The sequence below is a fragment of the Rattus rattus genome, chromosome 2 (assembly GCF_011064425.1).
Source record: "Rattus rattus isolate New Zealand chromosome 2, Rrattus_CSIRO_v1, whole genome shotgun sequence".
Taxonomy (NCBI): Eukaryota; Metazoa; Chordata; class Mammalia; order Rodentia; family Muridae; genus Rattus; species Rattus rattus.
The window spans coordinates 168002962-168022072 of record NC_046155.1 but is presented as its reverse complement, the minus strand read 5'-3'; the positions used below and the strand labels follow the sequence as shown (position 1 = coordinate 168022072).

Genomic DNA, 19111 nt, shown 5'->3' with positions numbered 1-19111 from the left:
ATGAAAAATTTCACATGCGTATTTTTAGAAGTAGTTTCAATCTAGCTATTTAGTTAAGGTGTTACAGGTTGCCCACCAGAGATGCCCACTCAGACACAGTTTAGAGCCAAATGAAAGTCTTTATTCCAGCCATCTCTGAGTGCATTCAGGTATTTGGGACCCAAGTATAACCCCGAGCACTTAGAACAAAACCCACATTCTATTATCTTGCTCAGGAGCTGCAGGGGAGCTTTTGCCCAAGCAGTCAGTTTAACAGATGCCAAGATAAGCAGATAGTTGGAGGAGGAGGTTTAAACAGAAGCCATGATAAATTATCAGAGGCAATTTGACCCCTAGTTCCTAAGATATTCCATGAGATTCTTTATTAAGGGAATCAAATTCTAGTTGAAGCTAAAATGTCCTCAGCAAGAATAAGAGATGGAGGACCCAAGAACTTTGTCTTGTCACAAATGTATAGTTTATCTTCATGTGTTGAAAGGGCATAAAAAATAGGATTTTAACTCTTGAATTTTTTATGGTTTTTACCCCTTTAGAAAATACTTATTATCAATGACTGTGTTTTAAAACTTTACCACACAAACACAAAAGAAATGGAATCACAATTCAAATACTTTCATGTTCCTAACCATCTGGTACATGTAATAAAGGTATTTAAAATCTAAGAGTGGGTGAAAGCATGAGGCGTTCCTAAATGATCTGAAGTAGAATTAGGCTTTCATGTCAATTACACTAATGTTCATGAAACGAGAACTATGTAAAAGCTATATTATAGAACATAGGCATTGGCCAAATACTGACAAGGATTTTATTATCTATTATAAATCTGTTGCCATGACTTTGGTTGGTACTGTGCTAGCCATTAAAAAGTTATGTAAAGAGTAAATATCTAGTCTAATATCACTGGGGCCACGGTGACAAGGAAAGCATCTCAGACAAACCTAGTTGCAATAACTGTTCTCCCGAAGTTGACAGCCCTTGGTGACTAATGAATGAATCAAGTTTCTACAACTAACAAGATGACAATAAATCAAGAACATGATTACTACATTGTATTTTTGACAGTAAAAGATATTTCAACAGAGCATCTTCTCTGAACAACCAACTTTCCACATTCTCATTTCAAAGGGTTTCTTGGCATCAACAGTACATGAATATTTTGATGTTAACCATATCCCAGGGCAGATTAAAGTTCCCATATTCTTTTATGTCACAGTCTTCCCAATATGAGTTCTCTGGTATCCCGTAACATTTTCATACACTGGCTTGTCCTTCTTCCTTACATACATGGGCCTCCTGGAGATGATGTGTTTTCTCCTGTTGTATAAGCTCATCACTTACAATAAAGACTTTTCCTGACACTTCACATTCACAGGGTTTCAGACCTATATGGACTCTCTGATGAGCTTTAACAGAAAATTCTATGAATGTCCCACCATACCTTGCATTCATTACATTTGACAGCATAGCTTTTTTGATTTTGGAGAAGTCCTAAGCTCCAATTAAAGCTCTTTGCAAATTCTTTACAGTGATAGGGTTTATTACCAATATGAATTTGCCACTGTGCATGAAGGCTGAACTAAATCTAAACATTTTGCCACCTTACTTATATGCCTAGAATTTCTCATCAGTAGAAATTCTTTGATATACATAGCTTAGAATTACTGTAGGCCTTTCCATTTTCCTTAAGACTTATTATATTTAGAACATCAAAACAAGTTTCATATTCAACTAAAAGTCTTCCACATTCCTAATACTAAGTTTTTCACCAGTGTGAATTCTTTGATGTATTTTAACATCTCTACCAGGTATAAAGTACATTCCCACATTTTTTACATTCATAAGGATTCTTGTCAATATGAATTCTAAAATGTCCAAGGAAATTGGTAATGGTATTTAAAAGTTTCCCCATATTCATTACATTGAAAGGGATTCTCACCAGTATGGATTCCCTGATGAATGCTAAGGTTTGCTCCAGGAACAAAGTCATTTCCACCTTCCATGCAGTGAAAGAGTTTCACATCAGTATGACTTCTCTGATGTTTATTTAGCTGGGATTTATATTTGAAGGTTGACCCACACTGCTGACATTCAAATGATTTCTCTCCATTATGGATGCTCTGATGTCGAGTGAGGTATGCCAGAACAACAAAAGCCTTTCCACACTCCTGACACTTAAAAGGTTTCTCATCAGAATGAATTTTTCGATGGTGAAACAGGCTTGAGCGGTGAATAAAGGCTTTCCCACACTCACTGCATTCATATGATTTCACACCGGCATGAACAGCCCCATGTTGAATGAGGGTGGATTCGCGCTTGAAGGACTTCCCACATACTTTGCATTCAAAGGGTCTCTTACTTGTATGAACAATTTGATGGTTATTAAGTTCACTGGGAAGATGAAAAGCCTTTCCACATTCTTTACATGCATAAGGTCTCTCACCACTGTGAGATTTCTGATGACGAATGAGAAGTGTGTTAAGTCTAAAGGACTTCCCACATTCTTTACACTCAAAGGGTTTGTTTCCAGTGTGAATACTCTGATGTTCAGTAAAATTTGACCTTTGACGAAAGCATTTCCCACATTGTTTACATTGATAAGGTTTTTCATCAGTATGAATTGTGTAATGTTCATTAAGTTGGTACTTACGTCTGAAGGCTGACCCACAGAGCTTACACTTGAAGGGTTTTCCTTCAATGTGAGTTTTCTGGTGTTCAGAAAGGTACACCTGAAGCCTAAAGGCCTTCCCACATACATTACATTCGAAGGGCTTTTCACCTGTATGAATAGTTTGGTGCATAACAAGGTGTGTGGCAGTTCTGAATTTCTTGCCACATTCGTTACATTCAAATGACTTCTCTCCAGTATGAATAGTTTGGTGCCTAGTGAGATGACTCAGAACAATGAAGGCCTTTCCACAGTCCTTGCACTGAAAGGGTCTCTCACCAGAATGAATTTTCTGATGTTGCATGAGGCTTTTTTGACGTTTAAAGGCTTTCCCACACTGATTACAGGCATATGGTTTTACATCAGCATGAATAATCCTATGTTCAACAAGGTTGGAGACACGGTTGAAGGACTTCCCACATTCTCTGCATTCAAATGGCTTTGTACCTGTATGGATGGTTTTATGGTACTTGAGCAGGTCAGGAAGATGAAACGCCTTTCCACATTCATTGCACTTGAAAGGTTTCTCACCACTGTGAGACTTCTGATGTCTTGTAAGCTGTTGGGGGAGTCTGAAGGCCTTCCCACATTCATGACATTCAAACAATTTCTCTCCAGTGTGAATGTTCTGGTGCCGAGTGAGCTGTGCCAGAACAATGAAGCCTTTCCCACAGTCCTTACACTGAAAAGGTCTCTCATCAGAATGAATTTTCTGATGTTGCACAAGATTTGAGCGACGTTTAAAGGCTTTCCCACACTCATTACATTCATATGGTTTCACATCAGCATGAATAATCCTATGTGCAACAAGGTTGGAGACACGGTTGAAGGCCTTCCCACACTCCCTGCATTCAAATGGTTTTGTACCTGTATGGATGGTTTTATGATACTTGAGCAGGTCAGGAAGATGAAACGCCTTTCCACATTCATTGCACTTGAAAGGTTTCTCACCACTGTGAAACTTCTGATGTCTTGTAAGCTGTTGGGGGAGTCTGAAGGCCTTCCCACACTCCTTACAGTCATAGGGTTTCTCTCCAGTATGAATAGTCTGATGCTGAGTGAGAGTTGACCTACAACCCAAGCACTTCCCACACTCCTTACATTCATATGCTCTTTCTACATTGTGAGCAAGAGTCTGGCTGGTATAAATAGTTATTTCTTCCTTGTTAGTCATCTGTTGACCAGCATCTCCTTGACAATCCTGAAGTCCATGGAATGTACTATAGTTGGGGCCATTACTAGAACTAGAGTCCTTGAAGTCAAAAGTTCTACTTAATTGCTTTATGCTCTGTTTGAGAAACTTTCCATTATTAATAGGATTTTCTGGAGATATATTTTCAGCATCATAACCTGTCTCCAACTCTAAAAGAAAGGGAGAGAGCAAGAACACTTTATTTTCTGATAACACATATACACACATTTTCCTGTAACATGAAAGCCATTAAGTGAATGGCCAGACTCTAATGTAATATCTGAGAAGAGCAAGGAGATAATATCTGAACAGGAGCAAAGAGAGCAGCAGTAAGGAAAGTTTATGTAAGACAGTAGAAGCAGTTAGAAATGGGAAGGCATGTCTATAATGAGAATTCTGATTTCTTTAAAATCACAGAAATGTTATGGGAATATGGTTTGTCCTGCTTTTTGTCTTTTTTTTTTTTTCCTGTTTGTTGTTTTTCCTATTTAACAGCCCTGGGTTACCTGGCTCTGCCTCCTCTGTGCTGGCATTAATGGTATATTCCACCCCCTCCAACATATGTTTTTAATCCCAGGTCTGGGATATGAGGCTACTTCAGATTGTCCACAGATGACTAGGATTTGCCTTGCACTCTGGCAGGGGCTTGGTTTTTCCAGTTGCAGATAGTTTCTGCAAGTGTCTGATGTTTGGAATTCTGGGGACGTTTGAGAGTGTAGGGAAATGCTAAAATCTGGAGAGGGGTGTGGCTGCTGCTGGTTGCTGTTGATGAGGTTTGCAAGTGGTCATACAAGGAGAGATGAGAAGTTGGACATCCTGATGGCCAAGATCACACTTGTCCCAAGAAATTCGACACCCTTAATCAGCAGGATGTAGTCTAACAATATCGACACCCCCTTTCCACTCAAGCCTTCTTTCTGTGTCCTATCCAGTGTTGGTGACTTGGGAGGGTGGAATAAGTAAGGGTGGAGAACAGTGATAGAAAAAGAAACACATTAAGGAACCAAAAGTCTGTCTGTAATTGTCTCCTTAATGAGGTTAGACCTGTACTGAAATAACCTATCATGTTTATTTGCATTCTATAGAAATACACAGTTAGCAATCAGACATTTCTACCAGTCTACCATTAAAGGCCCCAGCAACCCCAGTTCTCTTCTTTCTCTCAATCCCTGCCTTGTTTTCTGTGTCCTTCTCACTGTTTCTCTCTCTCTCTCTCTCTCTCTCTCTCTCTCTCTCTCTCTCTCTCTCTCTCTCTCTCTCTCTCATGTTCCCACTCTGAGACAGCCTTTCAATTTCACCCTTGAAAGGCTGTCTTTGCTTGTCTTTGCTATTCTGCGGGTCCTTTCTTCTTCTGACCCCTTAACCACCAGGTCCCATCCCTTAACCTTAAGTAGGAGAGAAAGGAGGATAGAGGGGGAAAGAAGGAGGGGGAGGAAGAGAGAGATCCCTGAATCTAATTTCTTTCCCATCCATTCATCCAAGTTTCCAGGCAAGCCCATTCAAACATTTGTCCCAACTATACCTCCCTCAAATCCCCAACAATGTACTTAAAAAAACAGTCCCTTCTTCCAGTTTTCCCAATGTCAGCAGCTCCAAATGATAACATCTGTTCTAGCCTCTCTGTTCAGCTCAGCTTCATCAAATGAAACTGAAGCTGTACCTTCACTAATGGCCTCCCCTGGCCTTTCACAGTGCCAAGCCTCAGCTGCTCTCCATGATCCCTTCATACCTTCAAAACCTGATTCTTATACCTAAAATCCACATTCTTCCAAGCAAGAGCATGGTCAGATTATCACAGCAATACCCCAGTTCCTGGTACCAACTTCCGTCTTAGTAAGTAAGGTTTTGCTGCCATTAACAGACACCATGACCAAGGCAACTCTTATAGGACAACATTTAATTGGGGCTGGCTTAAAGGTTCAGAGGTTCAGTCCAGTTTCAAAGTAGAAGCATGGCAGCATCCAGGCAGGCACGGTACAGGAGGAGCTGAGTGTTCTACCTCCTTATCTGAAGGCTCCTGGGAGAAGTCTGACTACCACATAGTTAAAAGAGTCTCATTGACCACTCCTCACAATGTCACACTTCCTCCGACAAGGCCACACCTCCTAATGGTACCACTTCCTGGGCCAAACATATTCAAACCACCACAATCCCTGAACACACCCCTCCCAGCTCATCCCCATTCTTAAGTGTCAGCTCCCATTACCTAGGAACATATTTTACCTGGAATTCTCAGTGTTCGTACGCATCAGGATTCCATGAGAATTTACTTCCAAACAATACGTACCTACTACACTCTCCCAAGAACCAGAGAGGGCAACAGAAACCTATTAACAAAAAATCCAGCCAAGACAAGATCATGTATAGGCACTTCACAAATGGAGATGCCTAAATGTCAGCATAAAAACATAATAAAAAAGTAGGATAATATGTGTGCACCAGAGCCCAGCAACTCTACCACAGCAGTCCCTGAGTATTACAACATTGCTGAAGTGCAAGAAAAATATTTAAATAGCCTTTTAAAATATGATATGTCACTAAAAGAGAACGATATCCCTTGAAGCAATCTATTAAAATACAAACAGTAGAAGAAATGAATGAAACAGTTCAAGACCAGAGAGCACAAATAGAATCAATAAAGCTAGCTAAACCTGAGGAATACCTGGAAACAAAAGCTTACAAACTCAAATAGAACCCTCAGAGGCAAAAGTAACCACCAGAATATGAGGGATGGAAGAAAACTCTCAGACCATGATAAAGTGGAAATTTCTAGAGACTTAGTTGTGTCAATGTAATGTTATTCTGGAAGCTGTCTTATGAGAGGACATTTTGCTGAAGCAGACATGTGAGAGGATGCTGTGCTGAGAACAGACTCATGGTAGTTTTCTGGAAGCTTTCTAGTGAAAGGACATGTGATGTTTCGCTGGGGCAGACACTTAAGAGGATATGTGATATTTGAGAAGAGTATAAACATAACCCAACAGACAGTGGACAATGCTTTTAACATTGGTTCACCTTGCAACTCTTTACTGGTCTTTGTTGGTCTTTGATGATGCTGGTCTTTACTGATGACACCCTTGCATTGATTCTTTGCTGATTTTTGCTTATCATGACTTCGTAGAGACAAACGCACCAAAGGACTTCTGGTGTTATTCCAGCTGCTTCTTGCTGCTTCTGTGGATTTGTGCCAATCGGCAGAGCCTTGTGGTTTCTTCTGGATTGAGCAGTTGCTACTGATTCATGTTTGGTGTTTGGCTAGTGAACTGGACTGCTAATAATAAAGATTGGAATCGCCCCCAAAGAACTATTTCTAAACAGATCCAAAAGCCCTGCTTCCTATTAACTTTTCTTTTCCCCTACCTCTGGTAGGTGGTGGGCTAGAAGGAAGGTTGAAAGCATTAAAGAACCAGAATTAAAGTAAGTTTTGAAAAAATCTAAGGCTACACATTCAAGACACAATAAAAGAATAAATACTTCTCACAAATAGAATGGTAAATCAAAAAAAAATTTGTACACAAAAAAGGTGGAGGAGGAAGAGAAGAAGGAGGGAAAGGAAGAGGAAGAGGAAGGAGGAGGAGGAGAAACTCAGTTCAAAGATAAAAAATATTTTCAACAAAATCATAGAAAAAAAAGTCCCCTACTCTAACGAATAAGATGCCTATTAAGGTACAAGAACCCCAGAACACCAAATAGATTGGACCACAAAAGTATGTCCCCTCAGCACATAATAATCAAAACACTAAACATGCAGGACAAAAAATATGAAAAACTGTAAGGGACACAGACCAAAAATAAAGGCACACATATGTGACTTCTCCTTGGAGTCTTGAAAAGTCACAAGGGAATGGACAAATACTTGACAGACTCTGAGAGACCACAGATGCCAGCCCAGACTACTATTCCCAGCAAAGCTTTAATCAGCATAGACATCCCATAATAAAACCAAATTCAAGCAATATGCATCTACATATCCAGCCCTAAAGAAGGCACTAGAAGGAATATTCCAACGAAAGAGATTAGCCACACCTTCACACACACAAAAATAATCCCAGACCACCAAATCAAAAGAGGGGACACAAACACTACCATAACAAAATAAAACAAATTAACAAATCTGTGCATTTTTTTTATATCTCAAGATCAATGGTCTTAAGTCCCCAATTAACACAATGTAGCATTACATGGTGGCACACATTTTTCATCCCAGCACTTAGGAGGCAGAGGAAGGTCGAGCTCTGAGTTCATGGACAGCCTGGTTTACAGAGTGAGTTCAAGGACAACCCTACATACTGAAACCCTGTCTCAAAAAGCTAAAACTGGGGAACAAAAAAAGGGACACAAACAGAATGTATATGAAAACAAGATCCATTCTTCTACTGAACCCAATAAACACACCCTAACACCAAGGACAGACATCATCTCAGGGTAAAAATCGGAGAAGATGACCTTCGAATTCCAATGGACCCAAGCAATTATAAAAGGCAAATTCCTAGCACTATGTACCTACACTTAAAAAAATAATTGGAGAGTAATTAAACAACTCAGGGCTGAAATCAATAAAAAAAAGAAACAAAGGAAAAAAGACAGGAAGAATCAATGAAAGAGTTGGTTCTTTGAGAAAATCAGTAAGACTGACAAACCCTTAGCTAAATTAACTAAAAGTCAGAAGCAGAAGACCCAAATTAATAAAAAGATGAGAGGAGGATATGACTGCAGTTTGTCTTTATTACTTTGTGGGTTCATCTTTTTCTCAGCATTTACCACACCACCCCAGCCAGCTTTCTTTTTTTTTTTTTTTTTTTTTTTTTTTTTTCGGAGCTGGGGACCGAACCCAGGGCCTTGCGCTTGCAAGGCAAGCGCTCTACCACTGAGCCAAATCCCCAACCCCGACAGCCAGCTTTCTTAAGACCAATGTTCGTAGGCCCCCAAAAGAGATGCTGCACACATTCAGCAGGAAGGACTTTGAGGAGAACAACATTCTCATTCCCAAGAGGTGGGGTAGAGGGCTTTGGTTCTTTGATGGATGATTTTTGTCATCGTTTTAGGGGGTTGGATGCAAGTTGTTAATGGTCTTGGTTAAGGAGGATACAAAATAAAGGTTAGATTAAGGGATTTCTCTCTTTTTGTTTCCTCTATCCTTTCTCTTCTATCTAATGTTAGGGGAAGAAGGGAGAAAATGGAAGAAAAGGAAAAGGGGATATAGCAATGACGGGATTTGCAAGGCAAATATTTTTACATTTGGAATGGATTTTGAATATTGAGATAAAATTAAGATGATACTTTTGTTACAACATACTACATTATATGTGCTTCAACTCTTTCTTTTAGCTATTGTACCTATGCATCTCATTTAAAAATACAAGTTCTAGTCCTTGAACACTCCTATTGTGAACTGTTCAGGAAAATTACGAAATACAAGTGAGCAGTAAATCAATCAAACTTGTGGTCATGTTAGATACTGATATAGTTACCTTCAGAAATACGTTTCTCAGGTTTAGTAGATAGTAAGTAGGTAAAAACAAGCAACGATTCCGTATTCAGATATAATACAGATAGATGGTTTAAAAACCTCAGAGACCGACAGAACATGACATTTAAAGACGTTTTATTAATAAAAGGCTTTTTTTTGATAGTCATGTGAACTCCTGACAGCACCCCCACTCCACTTCAAAGAAGATAACAAGCATCAAAAAAAAACTTTCACGTGGAGTTTGTTTCTATGTGGCAACCCAGCCACTGGGACAGGAACTGCCTTTGCTCCAGCTGCTGACAGCAGGCTAAGCTGTGGACAAGCAGGCCATGGAAGAAGCTGACTGCTGGACTTCGTAAGGACAAGGTAGGCAAGTCATTCCTACTTCCTGCTGAAGATGCGGCTCCTTCGTTACAGAGAAACCTCGGGTGACTGTCTAGGCAGCCAACCAGGCTCTGTCGTTTCTCTATTTTTGGAAGCTGCTTGCTCTGTACTTCGTGTTTACTCAGATAATATTTATCCTTCTTGCATCATTAATGAAGTTGAAGACAAAAGAGTTATAGTCTCACAATTAAGTCTGTGCTTTTTAGGATTTAAGAAAGTGTTTTAAAGTCTGAAAAGATATTTAAAGTTTGATAAAATGCTAGTTATGATAGCAAATGATTTAAATACAGAATTCTGAACTCATCAAGATAGGATATTTAGTTGAATTCTTTCTCCAAGGTTGACAAATACAAATGGACTAGACATTATGAATGTAATCCATTATGAATGTAATAGTTGTCAAGTTGTTCTTATTATATATGGCTTATGAGTACAAGAGGAAGAAGATTTATAAGACTAAAGGGGGAATGCTTTCACCTTACAACCATCAGAATGACTAAGATCAATAAAACAAGGGACCACTCACGCTGGCGAGCCTGTGGAGCAAGGGGACACATGTCCATTACTGGTGGGAGCGCAAACCTGTACGGCTGTGTACTGTTGGTCTCCCAGTAAGGCAAGAATTGCTCTACCTCAAGATCCATATATAGCACTCAGGCATATACCCCAAGGATTCGTCATCTTCTCACAGAGACGCTTGCTCAGAGATGTTTGCTGCACTCTATTCATCATAGCAGGAATTGGAAACAGCCTACATGGCCTTTAGGAGAGGAATACATAAAGAAGATGTGGTACGTTTATAGAACAGAATGTTACTCTGCTGTCCACCCAGTAGTTGTTCAGTCCTGGCTGGTAGAGCTGGGTCTCTCAGCTGGTCCTCAGTACTTGCTGAAGTCCAGAAGGAGTGGGCTCTCATTCCAGTGAGGACTGAGCTTGCGAGGAGTAGGAGGGAAGCAGACAAAGCACAGCTTCCTTCCCATCCTTTCCACAGGCTGCACCAGAAGGTGTGGCCCAGATTTAAGGTGGATCTTCCCACCTCAGATGATTTAATTAACAAAAATCTCTCATAGGCATGCCCAGCTGCTTGGGTTTTACTTAATTCCAGATGTGGTCAAGCTGACAACCAAGAAGAGCATCACAGTTCCCTGCCAAGCGAGGGAGAAGGCTGTGTGTGTGTGTGTGTGTGTGTGTGTGTGTGTGTGTGTGTGTGTGTGTGTGTGTGTGTGTGTGTGTGTGTGTGTGTGTGTGTGTGTGTGTGTGTGTGTGTGTGCGTGTGTGCTCAGATGTTTCTGTGGTTTGCCCCTCTGTTGTTTTTGAGTCAGGGTCTCTCATTTGCCTGGAGCGTGACAAGTAAACCAGGCTGACTTGCCAGCAAGCCCAGGGGATCTGCCCTGTCCACCTTACCAGTGCTTCAGTTAGAAGTACAGGATCTGCCATCACACTTTGTCTAGAGTGACTAAGAAACACAGAATTAAAACACTTGGTGTGCTGCCCTGTGTTACAGCTTTCACTGGTGCTGACACTGTCTTAGCAACAGTTCAGTGGCCAGGAACATCTGCTCCAGTAGGAGGGAAGAAAATAACAACTTAAAGGGATTCATGAGACAGAAGCCCCTCTGACAGCTTCTGCTCTGACCCCAACTTCCTTCCCAGGGCTCAGCCTTGTTTCCCACAGACCCTGGGCTCTGAAGGAAGTTTGTCATCCCAGTGTCAGCTCTGTGGAGCCTCTCTGACCACAGCTGTGCCTGACAGGGCTGCAGGCTCACCTCCCTCTTACTCACCTGGGCTCGGCCTGTCTGTTTCTTCCTTCACAGCCATCCAGGGCTCTTTCTCCTGCTCTAGTAAGGTGATCAGATGTGGCTTGGAAAGGCAACTCCCCACTTTAAAAAAAAAAAAAAAGAGAGAGAGAGAGAAAGAAAGAAAGAAAGAAATCATAGTACTGACACACATACATTTATTTATTTATTTATTTATTTATTTATTTATTAATTATTTTCTTTTTGAGACTTGGTTTCTCTAACAATCCAGCAATGGCCTGGAATGTGGTACTTAACTTTTACTTCACCTGCCTGCCTCTGTCTCCCAAATGCTGGGACTAAAGGTGTGTGCCACTATGCCCTGCCTGTGCAGATTTTAAAAATGCAGACTCATTCATTATAAAGGTATATATAGATGGGCACAGTGGTTTGTACCTGTCAGCCCAGCTGGTGGGGGAATGAACCAGGCCCTCTTGGCTGCAATGTAAGACCCCTGTCTCAGAAAAAAGATCAAAGACTTCTAAAAGCCAAAGGAATGCTGAGGAGAGACTTCAGAGAAGGAAAAGAGCAGCCTGGCCAAGAAACCAGCTGCTTCAGAAAAGGGTTTAATCTCCTTTAAATAACGACAGGCACTTGTCACTAAGAGGAAAGCGTAATGGAGCAGTGAGAACGTGAACCGTAGGCTGTACTGTGTGGTGTAGCTCTGCAGCTCACCACTGATGCCACTCACTTAAGCAGGGCAGTCGGATTCTATGCTCGATTTTCCATCTAAAACCCGGAATGGCAGTGCACACACACACAGTCACAACACAGCAAAACCATAGATTGCCTGCGCTCCATGAGACCTGGCCACAAATTAGTAGTAACAGTAGTAGTAATGATTGAATTAATGTTTTCTATTTGATACGAGGATTAAATACTGTCTCAAGTACTTTGAAGACTGTCTGGCCTATACCAATACAAAATCATTTTTTACATTTCCGTGTATTTATTTAGTACTGCTGGGGATGGCCCAGAGCCTTGAGGAGCCTGGGGGTGTGGTCTACTACTGAGGTACATCCACGGCCATAAAAATGATTCTCATTGTTGTTATCTATGTTGCCTTTGTTAAAATGTACACCTCGTCCTTCAGATCTGTCTAACAACAACAACAAAAACAACAACAACAACAACAACAACAAAAACCTTCCCATCCTAGAACTTCCACTAAAGGAAGTGCTAACTGAGGAAACAGAATGTGTCCAGTTCTGTTTTTGAGTCAACTCTATTGATTGACTACTAAGCAAGTACTAACGGCTCTCTCATTTAGGTATGGATGATAAGGGGTATGCATGAGGGTCTGTGCACACATGTACATGCATGCATAGGTCAGAGACCAGGGTGTCAGGGGTCTTCACTGAGTGCTCTCCACTTTAGCATTTGAGGCAGGGTCTCTCACTGAACCCAAAGCTCACTGACAGGAACAAGGGGTGGGCAAGCAGGCGCTTCACGCAGCTCTCATTTTTCAATCCAACAAACCTCATTCTTTCTTTGGGAAGAAGGAATTCTATTGATAAAAAATTATTTTTTGTGTATGTGAGGATCTGTCTGCACGGTGCCCATGGAGGCCAGAGGGTGTCAGATTCCTGGAGTTACACGTGGTTGTGAGCCCCTCTGTGGTACTGGGAGTTGAACCTGGATCCTCTGCAAGAACAGCTGGTTCTCTTAACCACCCAGCTATCTCTCTAGGCCAAGATTCTATTGATGGCTTTATCTCTTTCTTTATTTATGTGTTTGTCCTCACTCTATAGACTACGCTACCCTGAAACTCAGTTTGTGTCTGAGGGAGATGTTGCACTCCCAGCAACCTTCCTGCCCCAGCCTTCTCAGTGACGCAATGACAGGAATCAGCCACCATCCCAGCTTCAGCCACCACTGGGAACATGGGGCTGTCTTTTAATTCACAGTGAGGAAAGCCCACAGTGTATGGGACACATCCCCCATTCCTGGGGCACAGCCTTACCCACTGTGATGAGGTGGCGGTAGGTCTCCAACATCGTGTCCCTGTATAGGACCTTCTGAGTAGCATCCAGGCAGGCCCACTCCTCCTGAGAGAAGTCAACAGCCACATCCCTAAATGTCACTGACCCCTGAAAGAGCAAACACAGTAGAGTGAAATGGGGAAGCTTTCAGGATGGAAAGACAGAAGGGAAAGGACTCAGGCGAGGGAAGGGAGCCATAAGGAAATGCTCAAGGCCCCTGACTGCACAAGCTCCCCATAAACCACTGTGCCTTCCCTACGTATCCGATAATGTGCCTCCCACTCCATCCACATCCTCAGGTTACCCCACAGAAGAGAAATGTCACCTGGGGCCAGGGTGAATTACATAAGGAATGCTGTGGGCCTTTGAATTTATTATGATATCAGATGATATAAAAACTTATTGTTGTGAGAATGATTTTTATATACTATGTAAGAGTGCATAAACTATGTGACCCTTCCCTTTGATCACTGAGAGCTCTCCTAAAGCCTCCTCAAGCAGGTCACCTCCTCACACATACACAGGGGACACTCACTCTCATGCACTGGGTCATCAACCTGACAGCACACAGATGTCAATCAGGTTTCCCAGGGCAGTCAAATGAGGCCACCACCTCAAAGCTCTGAGGCCCCCAAAGCCCCTGTTTCCCTGTGGGACAGACACCTCCACTGCAGGGACAGTCCTCCCTGAGCACAGACCAAGCAGAGAGCACCCCTGGAGGAATGCACTCAAAGACAACCCCAGTCCCAGCTGGGAAGAGGAACCCACAGGAAGTGCTCAGACCTGCCAACCCTCACTGTAAAGGGGCAGACTGGGCTGGGGGACTCCAGATCCTTGGGAAGCTTCAAGAGGGAAAGACGGGAAGGAGTCACCTAAGCCGAAAGTCCCCCTGTGACAAGGAGAAAAACACCAACTTACACAGACCGTGTGTTGAGAACTGGAGCTGGCCATTCTTCTTCAGGCTTCCTCCCCTGGGGACAAAAAGAAAGCCTGTCATTGGGTTGTGACTTGATGTTCCAGGCTGACTTCTGTCACTGTGATTCAACAACTACATTTATTCCTCAAGCATCCCACTCACCTCTCCTCCCACGATCACAGCCTCCCCACACACAGATTAGCAGCACCCAGGAGTCTACACAAAGCCCACCCTCTCCTAACCCAGACAACGATTACAGAGGGTCAGCGTGGGAGTGCAGGGCATACACATGCCTGCCCTGAACTTCCTCCAGGAGATGCCAGCAGCAGGGACCCCATCTTCCACCCTGAGATCCAGCCAGCCCTGCCCCTGGGCCTCCTCCTCCTGTGAGCAGATCTTCCTACTGAACCCCACCTATCAAGGCTGGTGGGGCTTACAGCATCAAATGGCGCCTCCTTTGAACACTCAGGGCTGAAGCACAGCAGGGCTGGAGGGCTGCAGCTGCAAAGGCTCAGGCAGGCCAGCATCCTGTACCCACGTTCAGTAAATGGACTCGTGGAGGACTGTCCTGTGCTCTGTACTACACTCAGCAGCACTGACCTCTGCTCACAAGCCCTGAGCAGCACACACAACCCCTCAGACTCCTGAGATGCTCCACGGGAGCAGCCATCACCCAACAGGGATCCGGTGCCTAGCCCGACAGGTCTAAGCCTAGGTTCAGTACACTGTGGGATTGTTCATCTGTTTTTGAGACAGAGTCTCCTGTATGCCAGGCTTGCCTTGAACTCCTAATGCTTTTTCCTTCTTCTTCCTCTCAACCACTCATCTGATAATCTTATTTTATGTTTCTATATACCCCCTTCCCAAATTTTACAAAAGAAAATTTCCTTCAATCTTTACCTTCCTTCCCTCCTGCCTCTGCATACACCGGGCTAGCCATCCTGCCAGGGATTCTCTCGTCCCTCCGCCTTGCCATAGGAGGGCTGGGACTGCAGACGTGCACTGCTGCATCTGGCACTGCACAGCTCCATGCTTGTATGCACTGCACCCACTGAGCCATCTCCACCACACACATTTATGCATTCTACGATATTTATAATATTTATACATTGTACACACGTCCAGGAGATATTTACACTCCCACCATCCTTCCAGCACCATTCCCACAGCTGTGATCTGCGACCCCACCAACAGGCGAACGGACCAAAGCACATGGACAATGAGGTCCACACACAGTGAAGCACTTAATACACTATGGATGCACACAGAGAACAACAAGTGCAACAAGGTAAAGAGAAAGACAAAGGCTGGGGCTGGGGGATGGCTCAGGGGCTGAGAGCTGCTATGGCTTTTCCAAAGGACAGAGCTCAGTCCCCTGAGAGCTCACAGCACCTGCAACTCCAGCTCCCGTGGATCCTATTCCTCAGGCCCCTGAAGTCACCTGTGCTCATGGACATACAACCCCACACATATTGTGATGGTTTCTATATGCTTGAGCCAGGGAGTGGCATTATGAAGAGGTGTGGCATTGTAGGAGTAGGCGCGTCACTGTGTTGTGGGCTTAAGACCCTCACCCTAGCTGCCTGGAAGTCAGTCTTCTGTTAGCAGCCTTCAGTTTGAAGATGTAGAACTCAGCTCCTCCTGCACCATGCCTGCCTGGATGCTGCCATGCTCCCCGCTTATGATACTGGACTGAACCGCTGAGCCTGTAAGCCAGCCCCAGTTAAATGTTGTCCTTTATAAGAAATGCCTTGGTCATGGTGTCTGTCCACAGTAGTAAAACCCTAAGACACATATGCTTCAAGAAAAATAGTTCATCTTTGAACAAAAAGACAGATATCCACAACCTTACTCATGTAGGATCTGAAACTGCTTTCTCCTAGGAACGGTAAGATGCTGGTTAATGGGGTTTGAGTGGCGGAGGCCGTGGTTGACAGTAGGAGATGTAGACCCATGAGGAAGCGAGTGGGAAGAAGCTCGTCAAAGACTGGGAAATTTCAGCCACACAATTGAAGTTCAGACATACATCATGAAACGTGGCGATTGTGATCAACAGTTTAAAAGACTAAGGGCATAGACAGTAAGCTTGCTCATTCCAACAATGTTGAGAGATTTAGTCATTCCGGTACACATGAAACCTCCAAATTATCATACACGATACAAAAATATCATCTGAAAACTGAAAAGGTTCTGCTTTACATCAGTACGTTCACCTTCTTTTCCTTGTTGTTCTTCAGACAAGGCCTCACTGTGCGGTCCCGCTAGCCTGGACCTTGTTATGTGGACCAAGCTGACCCTGAGCTCACAGTGATCCTCCTGCTTCTACCTCCCAGGTGCTGAGATTAAAATGTACACCACAAAGCCTAGCTTTTCTTTTTGGGTCCCTTTCTTAAATATCCAGCCAGTAATCACTTTATTTCCCACACTCCCTTGTCCTGCAGAACACTGAGGAGAAGGAACCCAAAATGGCCTCACAGAGCAACAACTAAAGTTCACCAGGCCCTTAGTGTACCGTGTCACTGCACTAACAGGCTCCACCACAGGCATTCTAAGTTCATGACAGAACTAGAGAGCCAGAGGGGACAGAACCAAGACTCCAACTGGGATACCACAGATCCACACGTACACATTCAACCACAGTATTGCTCACCTGGCTCTGGCCAATGTTACTCATTACACACACACACACACACACACACACGCACACGCACACGCACACGCACACGCACACGCACACGCACACGCACACGCACACTGAAAATTACTGGCTCTCAAAGATGCCAAATTTAGCACTATCACTTTCCTGCTCCTGAAAGTCTCACAATGAACAGAATTTGTCTACTACCTACATTTTCCCCCTGTGTGGAATACCATTAAATATGTCCCCGCTTAACCTTAAGTAAATGAGACTCGAATTATGATATTTATTTATTGGGCTCTGTGCAATTACTAGGGGACTATCCTAACCTATATCTCCAAACGACACTTTTGACTACTGGCTCAACTGTGCTCCCCAAATACTCGTGTTTCAAACTCTCTGGGCTACTTCTGCTCCAGCAGTCTGAGATCCTGGGAAGGCATAGCACTCTGGCAGGAGCTGTTGGTTCAACTCTTGGAGACCTCCTGTTCTGTAGTCTGTTCCTCCCCTCTGCTCCTTCCGTCTTCTCTCCTCCCTTGGGGCCTACATGATACCCACAGCCCAGCTGCTCAAACTCTACCTCTCTCTATTTCTCTCAGTGACTGGCTGTGGTCAGTTTTATTTAAACACTGGTTTTAAATTGGGGAGCAAAGTTCACATAGCATCACTTGGTATATATGAGGATCTGCTCGTGGTGAGGGGCAGGGGTAACCAGATCTTTGGAGCCAGTATTTAGCATTAAATACAAGCAGCGCCAGCACCCCCAAAGTCCCCCTGCTTTGAAAGGAAGGTCTATAAAGAACAAAGTTCATCTGCTAAGTGATGCCATGGATAGGAAATGATTTAGCAAGTCAGAGTCTGAGATTCCTAAGTTAACCTCTGGAGATTCCTATTTATAAAGTCTAGGGGAAAAGGTCTTATTATTGGAGGATGTCAAGGATCACTGAAACAATAATGAGAATACTAAATGGGAGGGGAAGGAACAGTGTAAGGGCCACAAAGTTGGAGCTATCAGTCTGTCTGTTACTCCTTCATTTACTGACGATCCTATAATCTAAAACTAACGCCTCATTTCTCCAACTGAGAAAGCGCAAACTCGCCCTTGAGGCTTTGCTGGGTAGCAAAAATGATCTCAAGCTTCTCCAGCTCTCCTTTGGAATTATGGCCGAGTCAGGGAGCCTGAGGAAGCATGAAATCCCAGACTATCTCTGAGAGCATCGTCAGTGAGCACTTCCCATCACTTCTCACACTCACGTGGCTAGAGCTCTAGGAAACTTAGGGAACTTAACAAGTAGCTCCCCACCACACACACACAGAGGCGACCCTCGAAGGCACTTCTCGGCCTCAAATGCTTGTCCCAAGCTCAAGTCTGCACCTCAGAGAAAACTTCCCTTCAGATTCAGCACCTGACCTTTCATTGCTTCAGCCCCTGTGTCCCGGAGAGAAAGCACAGTGACACAGGTAATGCAGAGAGCTCAAGATGTGTATACACACAGACAAACAGACAGATGCACAAACATCACGGTCCCTGCACACTCACACAAATATCAACATCCACCCACACCCAGCCTGATGGCTCCGGCCTTACTCTGTGGGGACGAAGGCCAAAGAGCGATTTCCTCCACCTACGAAAAAAATCGGACTTTGGACGGTAGGTTTGCACGACACCGGAATTCGATCCGTTACTTCCGGCGCGGTGAACCCTGGGAAATACAGTCCTCGCGGCGGAACTCCGGAAAGTACCATACTCTGAGGTTCAGGGAGATCCGGTTATACTACTTGGACCAGCTCACCTGGTTGCTGCGCCGGATAGTTTCAGGGATTTTTTCCAAAAACGCACAGCCTTAAAAGCTCCTGGCGGTGCTCAGAAGGTACTTCCGGTTCTGCACGCCACTGATTTTTTTTTCTCTCCCGTGGCGCGGACCGACAAGCAGAACAGGAAGTAAGATCAGATCGTGATGTAACTGACTTGATTATGCTTTGCCTGAGTCCCACTGAACGAGATTCCACTTCACTGTCCTTTGGTAGGGACTATGATAAATTTGAAAAGACCGAACTAAGTAATTGTT

At 43.6% G+C, this 19111-nt stretch overlaps 1 protein-coding gene across 1 annotated transcript; it reads right to left on the bottom strand.

Moving 5' to 3' along the window:
- Positions 1–791: 791 nt before the first annotated feature.
- LOC116892408 (zinc finger protein 780A-like) lies at positions 792–18725 on the bottom strand. The gene is given in 7 exon segments (XM_032894087.1): positions 792–1815; positions 1817–1879; positions 1881–4027; positions 11492–11590; positions 13470–13596; positions 14407–14459; positions 18631–18725. Coding segments are annotated over 6 exon segments (2556 nt in total). The 5' UTR covers positions 14440–14459; positions 18631–18725; the 3' UTR covers positions 792–1728.
- Between the last annotated feature and the right edge of the window lie 386 nt (positions 18726–19111).